Source organism: Crocuta crocuta, unplaced genomic scaffold (genome assembly GCF_008692635.1).
Source record: "Crocuta crocuta isolate KB4526 unplaced genomic scaffold, BGI_CrCroc_1.0 scaffold273, whole genome shotgun sequence".
Taxonomy (NCBI): Eukaryota; Metazoa; Chordata; class Mammalia; order Carnivora; family Hyaenidae; genus Crocuta; species Crocuta crocuta.
This window is the reverse complement of record NW_027529425.1, coordinates 3,792,393-3,802,731: the sequence shown is the minus strand read 5'-3', so window position 1 is coordinate 3,802,731 and position 10,339 is coordinate 3,792,393. Positions and strand designations below refer to the sequence as shown.

Below are 10,339 nucleotides of genomic sequence, written 5' to 3'. Positions count from 1 at the left end.
TAGGTGCCCGCAGGGCCAGCGGCCAGGCCGGGCGGCTTCCGGGGCAGTAGCCCAGGGCCCGCGGTGGCCAGGCCGGCCTTGCCCGCGGCCTCCAGGCTCCTCTTGCTCACCTTCTCCTCCATCTCCACCCGGTGTTCCTGGGCCTTTAGTCGCTCCTGCTGGGGAGGGGGCCAGCAGGCAGGGTCAGCATGGCAGGAGCCACCACTGGGCACCTGCCCTGTCCCCAGGGACCCCTTAGGCTGGGTCCAGCATGCAGGCTGCCCACCCTCCCGGCCTGCTACGGACATTCCGTTGTGGCTCACGTGTAACAAGCACAGCATTCCTTGTGGAACCCCAGACAGGACTTGGGGGTGCTCGGGGGGCCACCAGGGCTTGCGAGGGGCCTCCAGTCCAGACTCCAGCCCCCCTGGGGGCCTCCCAGTTAAGACAAGGGGGACGGGGCAGAGGCATGAGGCTCCTGATGATGAAGGAAGCACCCAACGCCCCACACCTGTATGGCTTTAGGATAGCTACCTTCACAGAGAACTCACTACCTGATATGTGCTCTCCTGTCTTAACACCTTTGGNGGTTGTTGGGGGGAGGGGTCTCTTCCTACATTTGATGGCTTTTGAGAAAATGGCAGGGAGCTGCTCGAGAACAGCCAGTGCTCACTGGGGGGCTGGGGGACCGGCACGCAGTACCCACTGGCACCAGCTATTCTCACGATTATTAAATCTCACTGAACAATCCCAACGATGTAGGATCACTAGCATCGCCACTTTCCCAAGGAGGAAACCTGAAGCCCAGAGACATGAAGTCATTTGCCCAAGGGCACAGAGCCAGGCATGCCAGGGCTAAGGGTCGAACCTAGAGCCCCATCTGCCACACGCACCACCACCGTGGCTTCCTCTGCAGTGGCTGCTGCACGAAGGCAAAACAGTGAGGACAGACATCCTGGAGCACCTCCACAGACAGGAGGGCTGTGGGCTCCCGGGATCAACCCCCACACGGGGAACCAGCCCCTCGTGGCACCTACCTTAAGGGACTAGTCAACGTGGGTGTCACTGACACCCGGTGGGTGTTAGTGACCCGAGGACACGTGGGCGGCCCAGCCACGCTGCTCGGGGAGGAGGTCAGACTGGGCTCGGGAACCAGCAGGAGACCCTGACATCTCTCAGCATCCGACGCCAACCTCCCCGGTCCAGAGGCTGCCTCTCCTGCCTTGGTTTCCCCACTGCTCCCTGCACCCTGCCCCTGCCAGGCTCCATGCACCTCTGGGCCTCACTCCCACCGTTCCCTCTACCTGATGGGCTTGTCCACAGTCAACTCCTTCAGGTCTGTGGGCAGACACTCGCTCCCTCCTCCAGGTGGCCCTCCCTGACCACCAGCCCCTGCCATCTTTTCTCCCTCGTAGCCCATAACGGTTTTGTTTCTGCTTGTGAACCCATGTGCCTCTCCCTCCATGGAGGGCTCCAGAGGATCCCCCTATGTGCCCTCGTCGCCCCCCGACCACCCCCCCCACTCACCACCAGCTGGGCGCTCCTCTGCAGCTCCAGGGCCTGGGCGGCCTGCTGCTGCAGGTACAGGAGCTCGTGCTGCCGCAGGAGGCGCTGCTGGGAGAAGAGCTGCAGCTGCTGGGCATGATGCAGGGCGCCGCGGCCCGGCGGGTACAGGGCGGCCCAGAGGGGTGGCGCCGCGGCCCGCTCCATCAGCTCCGCTGGGGACAAGGCAGGCAGTGAGGCTGCGTCGGCCCCCCCACTGCCCCCTTTACATCCAGGGAGGCTGAGGCCCCCGGCAGCGGAGCCTCTGTGCCCCCCTCCCCAGCCCAGGGGACACGGGCCCTATCCACACCCCAGGAGGGTACCGTGCCACACAGGGACCCTGAGCTCTTCCTCTCACCACACCCAATGGTCCACCAAGTGGACTGACTCCCACGGAATGGGAGGCGCCAGGGCAGGGGGTCCAGGCCCCAGGCGGGTCCTGAGTAGGAGCCCATTAAAACAGGGGCCACTACAGCTTCATTACCCAGGAAGCTCTGGACATCAGAACATCCTCTCGGAGCCCTGGTCTGCCTCCCACCCCATTATTCTGGGCAGACACCCGCCCCCCAAGAAGGCCCTTGGCGTCTGGGTCAGGTTCTCTAGGTGAGGCTACCACGGCCACTGCCCCCCCCACACACACACAAGGACGTCACTTACCAAAGTGAGGCAGGTGATCGCTGGGAATGACCACGAGCTGGCCTGACTGGGGGTCCCTGACGAACTGGTAGGCCGAAGGCAGGGAGCCCCCCAGGCCAGGCGGGAAGGCAGGGGCCATGCCCTGGGGCAGAGGTGGGGGGCCCAAGCCTAGGAGAACCCCAGGCCTGAGTCAGTGCTAGGCCGGCCCCAGTTCTGTCCATTCCCGAGACCCCCCACTTCCTGGGTTCTCCATGCAGGAAGCCTAGAGGTGATAGGCTGCAAGCCACCCAGCCCTGGGCACTACCTCCAAATGGGCTCAGCAGAGGAACCCCCACAAGGCTGATGTCACAGCAACTGTCTCCTTCAGACACAGGAAGGAGCCGATACATCTACAGAGGGGGCAAGGCCCAGGCCCCGGCCAGAGGAACACAGGAGCCAGCTCCAGGCATGGGTCTCACACGCGACTCCCCTGCACCCACGGTCCTGCCCCAGCCTCCTGCTCCAGTGACAGCCATGTCGGGCCCACTCTGTCCTCAACCAACAGCTGAAGTCCCCTGCCCCACACTTACCATAGGGGTGGCCAGCGAGCCACATGGATGTGCTGCCCGAGCGGGGCAGCCAGGGGTGGGTGGCCAGGTGGGCTGCGGGGTCGGCGGACCAGCGCCCCGAGCCTGCCAGCGATGGCCCGCCGGTCACCATGAGGTTGGGGTTCAGGCCATTAGCAGCACAGCTGGTGGGGTGCAAGCGAGCCAGGTCGGCCAGCTCTTTACTCTCTCTGGAAGGAGAACAGAGGCAATGGCAACCGCCCAGCCAGCCAGAGGGACGTGGCAGAGATGGGGTGTCGCCCCAAACATCCAGGGCACCAGCATGAAGAGGGGCCGGCTCAGCCTCAGGAAAGAAGGGCGCCCGGGGGCTCTCCCCCAGAAGGGGGACCCACACTCACTGGAGAGAGGGGCTGGGGGGCCATCAGGCCTAGGATCAGGGTCCCTCCGGCTATCACAGCAAGGGGCCACACCCACATAGGGTCATCCTCCCCGGCACTGGGGGCTCCCCCCTTCCCGGCCCCCTGGCTCCCCCAAACCCTCACCGCAGCAGCTTCTCCTGGTCTCGGTCCAGCCGCGCCCCCAGCAGCCGCTCTTCCCGGTGCCTGGCCCTTTCATCCCCACAGTCGTCCTCAGCTCGACCGTGCCCTGAGGGGAGCAGGCGGGCAGTGAGGCCCCCACGCCCTGGCCGAGGGCCCCAGCAAGCGCCCCCTGCCGGCACCCCCGCACCCTCCGCGGCGGGCCACGTGGCCCTTCCATCTCACGCCCGGTTGCCCGTGTGGACCCTGCCGGGAAAGTGCAGGCCCTGCTTCACTGCTGCGGTGCCCCGAAGGCGGGTTCTGGGGGCGGGGTGGGTCAAGACGGAGGGGAAACCACAACCCAAAAACAGCAGCACAACCAGACCCAGGTCCCAGGGAAGCACCTGCCATGCTTGAGCCCCACGAGTCCCGTCGTGGTTCTGGCTGTTGGAGACACGTGTCTCATCGTTTTCAAATCAAGAAAGTCAAGTACAACTAGAGCCCATGATACACGTCAGTGAGAGGGTGGGAGGAGGGGAAAACGTGCAAGCTACTCCTTGGCTCGCACCACCCACCCAGGCTGGCGCAACCATACCTTCCCTGAGTTGCCCGACCCCAGAGACCCCTCCAAGCAGAGCAGGTGGGTCCCAACGTCCAGCCTGGCACAGAGCCGTGTGGTCTGTCCCTCCTCACCCTGCCACCTTCCACCAGCTCCTGCCCCAGCCCTTCTTTCCAGGTGTGTGCACCACCACAAGCCAAAACCCGGCACACGTGTGGCAGCCCCGGGTGGGCGAGGCCATGGTCACTGGCAGCAGAAGCCTTGCAGAAAGCAGGAGACAGTGCTCAGAAGAGGAAGGCACTGAGGCTGGAGTCCACCCCCTGCATCTCGAGAGGCCCGGCGGAGCTGGGAGGGGTGTGCAAGGAGGAGGCCCCGACACAGGCGTTAGTGCTCCACACCAGACCGGGCGTGCAGCATGGAAATGCTGCCATCGGCCATCTCCCCCTCATTTCTTGCCTCTGCACACCCAAACCCGGAAGCGAGCTCGGGGGGCGGGGCGGCAGGGTTTTCTCCCCGAGCTTCCCAAGTGGGAGCCTGCCAGCCCCAGAACAAAGGACAGGAGCCCAGGGAGAGGGCACATGCCCGAGGACCAAGCACATGAGGGGACAGACCACAGCACTGGGGAGAGGCGCATCCCAGAGGCAGCAGGAGACACTGGGCCGGCGTAACCAGCTGGGCAGCGGGCCAGGACAGCGGGGAGGTGAGCATTTAAGCCGAGACACGCCAACGACCGGGACACCCAGCAGCCAGGCAGGAGTGAGGGCGGGCGAGCGGGCACACGTCTTCACGACCTGGCCTGCAGGACACCGGGGCGGCCCCCTGCTAAGTGCGCTATTCACGCAGTCGGACTTCATTTACACCAGCTCAAAGTCGCTGCAACCTCTCCCAGCCCCTTGGCAAGCAGGGGAGGGGCCCTCAGCGGGAGAGCAGTGCCACAGGCAGCCTGCAGCTCCCGTAACCATGGGGACCCTGAGACCACCCACCCACTTCATGCAGGACTAGAAGGAGCCGTTTACCAACTCCCCTGGGGTAGTTAGGTCCAGAAGGGCAGCCCCAACTTCAGGCAGGGCCAAGGTGTGGAGGGCCCCCCAGCGTCCCGGGGCAGGGCTGGGAAATTAGAGCACGCACCCCAGCTCCCTTCTCCAGGGGGAGGCGGCCAAGGTCACTCAAGCCAGAGCCCCAGACTGCTCCCTCCAAATCTGGTCGGTCGCTGACAAAGTGTGACGTGTTCCCCACCCCACCCCCCCACCTCACCCCGGGCTTGGCCAGACTCCAGCTATACCCTCCTCCTTCAGCATCCACCAGTCCCCTCTGACCCCTGTACACACCTGTCCCTCCCGAAGAACACCAGCCCCAGTCACCACAGCTCTCTGTACTCGTCACACTCAGGGCCACACATGCTGCTCCCACCACCCAGAGGGCCCTTCCTCTAGGCTACTCAGCCTCTCCTGTCAGAATGTAGCTTAAATGCCACCTCCCCCAGGAAGTCCTCCCTGACCTCCTCTCCATCAGGCTCTCTCGTTTGTCTCCCTCCCCGCACTGACCACAACGTATTTCTATACCACTCGCTACTTGTTCACGATCTGTCTTCTCCATCAGATTATGTGCTGTTCTGGTTTAAGGACCCCACTCCTGGCTGTGCACCTCCTTCCCTACACAACACCTGGCATAAGGGAAGCTGGCCAATACACACGTGGAGAATGAATGAATGATAAGAGTCATGAGAACATACACAGGAAAAATAAGATAAACACAGGGAAGAGCAAGTGCAAAGGCCCTGAGACAGAAGTATGCCAAAAAACATCGAGGAGGCCATGGGGACTGGAGAGAATAATAAGCAACAGAGGTGCGGAGAGGAGACCACAGAGGAGTGAGTACAGACTGCAGGGCCTTGCAGGCTGTGGAAGGCAATGTGGTTTAGGTTTTGTTCAAAGGGAGAAGGGAAACCAGAGGAAGAGCGAATGAGAGGACCCATCACCTCTCCGTGCCAAGTTCCAGGGTGGCAGGAGACCAGCTCCTCCACAAGGCAGACACGTGGGGCAGGCACGGGGCCCCTCCAACGTCCCAGAGACACAAGGCCCCACCCCAGCCCTCCACACATGAGCTACGGGGGACAAGCCGTATCTCAGTGTCACTTCTGCCCCAGCAAGTCCCTAGATCTCCTCCACACATTCCCTCATTCAGAGTCATCAACCCAGGAGGTGGGTCCCAGCCCTCATCCCGCGCTCGGTTAGGAAACTGAGGCACAGCAAGGCAAAGCGACCTGCCCAGGTCACAGCAGTGACTGCCAAGGAGGCCTCCTGGCTGGGATGGGAGTCTAAGCGTGTCCTCCTGACCGGTGCGGCTCCTGTGCTGCTCACGGGCAGCGGGCAGAGGACTGGCACCGGGAAAGCGGCAGCCCTGCCCCAGGGCCCACAGCCATGCGGTGACAGCCTCTCCAGTTGGGGCCAGGGCTGGGACCCGGGCCTGGTTCCCTTGGCAGCCCATCCAGGCCTCAGCGAGCCTTTGGGCAGATGTGGCTGCCACCATCGGCCAGGCCAAATGCACGCCCTCTGGGGTGTGGGCCGCTGCCGTGGCTTACACCCAGGCAACCCCAGCTCTGCCTGCGGCGACATGGCCCCTCCCCCCCATCTACCCCTAACTTGACTCCACCACGGAGGTGACACCAACAGGCAAGATGAGAGGGAGGAGCCACAGGCGTGGGCTGAGGGTTCAAGCTCAGCCTGCCTCCTGGAGCCCAAGCCCGGGGACCCTGGCCAGGCCACTAAGCCTGCTCCCCACGGGCGAGGCTGGGAGAGAACCAGATCCTCCTTCAAGGGCCCGCTGGGAGCCCAGCCAGTTCTACCTAACGACCAAGTTCTCCCATGGCTACGCCGGGCTTTGGGGCAGAGGCCACGCATCGCTGGGGCTCATGGGTCACACCCCTCCTCAGTCCACCTCGGAGCCTGTGTGGCCCCACGGGGACATTACTCCAGAAGGATCTAGGACCCACAGGCCCTGTCAGAAGCTCCCAGACCCCAACACGCTGAATGCCAGCCAAGAAAAGGCAGGCTTGTTGATGAAGCACCTACTACGTGCCCAGCAGCCACAAGGTAAATATGGACACTGGGGGGCCCAGAGGGCTCAGGCCTCTTGTTCAAGGTCACGCAGCTGACGGGACAGAGACAGGATACGAACCCACTGACAGGCAGAAGGCTCACTGCGAAACTTCGAGAAGACAGGTTAGAAGGGAAGAGACCAGGAAACCCAGGCTGACCGCCACCCGCTCGGCCGGAGGTGGCACAACTTCTGCCCTCCCTCAAGGGCGCCAGCACTCAGGAAAAGCCACCACTTCCGATGGGAACTGTGTCAACGAGAACCCGGCTGCCTACTTTCCAACGGGCGGCGGTGACAGACAAAGCCTGTTTCAGACCAGCCCCTGAACAGGTCACCCCAAAGCCACCAGGTCCTCCCTCCCTCCCCACGTTCTGTCACACACACCCCTGTCCTACTGTCACACGACTCTCATTCTCTTCCACTTACATACACTCATACACACGGTCACATACACATCACCTCACACAGCCACAATGTCGCATGCTCACACAGTTCTCACATTCATACGCTGACACACACACCTCACACTCAGACAGGGTCACACACAGTCTCACGCTTATGCACATCCATGTATTCTCACACACGTGTATTTACTCTCACACGTTCGCGCGCACACATGCTCTCGCAGGACCCCCTGGACACAGGACCCCTGGGGGGGGCGTACTCTGGGCTCCAACCTGAGCTCAGGGGACTGGGAGCCCCCAACAGGGATGCAACGCCATGTCCCGTGTGCATCGTGCCGGGAAAGGCCCCAAAGAGCTCTAACCTCCCAGAGGGGACCCTGGGTGCAAACCTCTGTCCCAGCAGGAGGGCCTGTCCACCCGGAGCCAGCACCTCTGGGCCGAGGGCTGCTGCCCACCCCTTCGATCCCGGAATAAGGCAGGGCCTTGGGCCAGCACTGCCCCCCACCCCTCCTGGGTCAGAGGATGGGCTTTCCTGGCTCGGGGAAGAGCGGACCAGGGGAGGCTCCACAAAGAACCCTGGGCTCAGTCACTCAACGAACATCCAGGAAGTGTCACTCGCTCTGAGTCATCTAGGCCAAATAAAGTCCCTCAGGCGGCCATACTGTGGGTGTCACCAGTGGGGCGAGGCCCGGTGGGAGTCCCAGGGCAGCCTGGGCCTTACTGGCTTCAGCCAGCCCACCCAGGAGAGCAGGGCTGTGGGGGCGGGTCCAGAGGCATCTGGGACGGGAGAGCGGCCACTCACAGGGGACCGAGGATAAAGCCCAGAAGTCAGCACTGGTGGGCACCGGGGGGCCAGGCAAAGGAAGTGATGGGGACCCAGGTGACAGCACCCAGGACACCTAGGCAGTCTACAGGGGTAAGTCTGGTAGGGGGCAGGGAAGGGGCCATGTGGGTGCCACAGACAGGGGCCCGCAGCGTGGGTGGAGCCTAAGCTCACTGCTGGGGAGTATGGGAAGCTGGCTGTACAGTGGGGACAGAGACATGGGGAAGAAACCCAGGCCTACCGCTGACAAGTCACAAGAGCAAGGACAGTGGGACAAGAGCTTCCTGGGCCCTCACCCCAGTCCGAAAACCCCATGCCACAATGCACTGAACGCTGTCCAGGCAGAGGGCACGGCCAAGTGCCCAAGTGTAGAAGGGTCCCTGGCTCAACAATGGCCAACCCAAGTCCAGACTTCCAACAAAAATGCCACAAATGCCAACCCTCCCCAATCTCGTGAAGGATTCCAACGGCTGGCTATGCAAGGGACCGGAAAAAAACCCACAATCAACCAAGTTCTGGAAAAACATCCAACCTCACAGTAATTGAAGGAAATGTACCACTCTTCCCCACCGAAATTAGCAAGTCTTTTTGAGGCACTAAGGTCCTGAATGTCCCACAAGTGCACTGAGACCCATTTTCTATCCATCACACTTGGTCATTCACTTGTTTACGGGTACCAGGTCCCACACAAGGTGCTGGGGACGAGGGACAAGGAACAAGGGAAGGCAGTTACCCTCTCAGGGACTCAGAATTGAAGGCCCCAAGCTAGCCCGTTCCTAGAAACCTATCCTTTTTTTTTTTTATAAAGTTTATTGTCAAGTTGGTTTCCATATAACACCCAGTGCTCATCCCCACAAGTGCCCTCCTCCATGCCCATCTCCCCCTCCCCCCCCACACCCATCAGTCCTCAGTTTGTTCTCAGCATTCAAGAGTCTCTCATGATTTGCCTCTCTCCCTCTCCCCCACCATTTCCCCCCTTCTTCTCCCCCATTGTCCTCCGTTAAGTTCCTCCTGATCCTCCTATATGTGCAAACATATGATATTTGTCCTTCTCTGCCTGACTTATTTCACTCAGCATAACACCCTCAAGGTCCATCCACGTTGCTACACATGGCCAGATTTCATTCTTTCTCATTGCCATGGAGTATTCCATGGTATAGATAAACCACAAACGTCCATTCGTCCGTTGGTGGACACTTAGGCTCTTTCCATGTTTTGGCTATTGTGGAGAGTGCTGGCTATGAACACTGGGGTACATGTGCTCCTAAGAACNCCCGCGAACCGCGAGATCATGACCCAAGCGAAAGTCGGACGCTTAACCGACTAAGCCACCCAGGTGCCCCCCCTAAAACCTATTCTTAACAAACGACTCAAGGTATCAGGAAGCTGGCAACACACAAAAACATTCAATGCGACACTCCAAACACGAACACATCAGAGGAGAGAAAGTGAAAAAGCCCACGAGAGGACCGGTCAGTCGAACCCTGCTGTGCACTCCAGACAGAATAATAAAAACCGTTTAAAAATTATACAAAGAGGGGCACCTGGGTGGCTCAGTTGGTTAAGCATCCGACTGCGGCTCCGGTCATGATCTCACAGTCTGTTGGTTGGAGCTCCGCGCTGGGCTCTGTGCTGACAGCCCAGAGCCTGGAGCCTGCTTCAGATTGTGCCTCCCTCTCTCTCTGCCCCTCACAAATATTTGAGAGATTTGTGTCTCTCAAATATTAATAAACACTTTTAAAAATTAAAAAAATTATTCAGAGATCTCACAACAGAGAGGAAATGCACTCGGAAATGGTGAAAACCGCGGAGATAAGCATCGTGTGCTGTAGGAACTGTGCAGACAGAAACACACCGCAAAGGAAAATGAATCCAGGGAAAGATCTGCAGGTGTTCCGGTGTTGGGAAAATACAAGGATCCCTTTCCTTCCTCCTCCTCCTCCTCCTCACCTCACACGTTTCTCCACACGCATAATAAAGAAACCCCCAAGCCAACAAAGGACAAAGGGCACCAGGAAGGCAGGGAGAAGGGGACAGGTAGGACCAAGACCTACCTTTGACGTTGCTCAGCGACAGGGAGCGCTCCTGGTCTCCTAGCCCAGGCCCCAGCCGGCCACTGCCGCCACTGTCCTTCTGCCGGGCCACGGCCACCGCAATGCCCACGGGTGGGTGTCGCACCTCTGCCTCCCCCTGGGCACCGGAGCCCTCGCGCCCGAAGGCCTTGGCGCTCTCGGGTGTCT

The 10,339-nt window shown here is 61.0% G+C and overlaps 1 protein-coding gene across 1 annotated transcript in view; it reads right to left on the bottom strand.

The window, feature by feature from the left end:
- Positions 1-10,339, bottom strand: part of TNRC18 (trinucleotide repeat containing 18) — a gene marked incomplete at its 5' end in the record, with an annotated part of 89,794 nt that overhangs the window by 50,635 nt on the left and 28,820 nt on the right. Inside the window, 6 exons of the mRNA XM_077758840.1 lie at positions 4-158; positions 1,507-1,697; positions 2,179-2,325; positions 2,727-2,932; positions 3,245-3,347; positions 10,154-10,337. Coding sequence (XP_077614966.1) covers positions 4-158; positions 1,507-1,697; positions 2,179-2,325; positions 2,727-2,932; positions 3,245-3,347; positions 10,154-10,337 — 986 coding nt within the window. The remainder of the gene's footprint in view (positions 1-3; positions 159-1,506; positions 1,698-2,178; positions 2,326-2,726; positions 2,933-3,244; positions 3,348-10,153; positions 10,338-10,339) is intronic.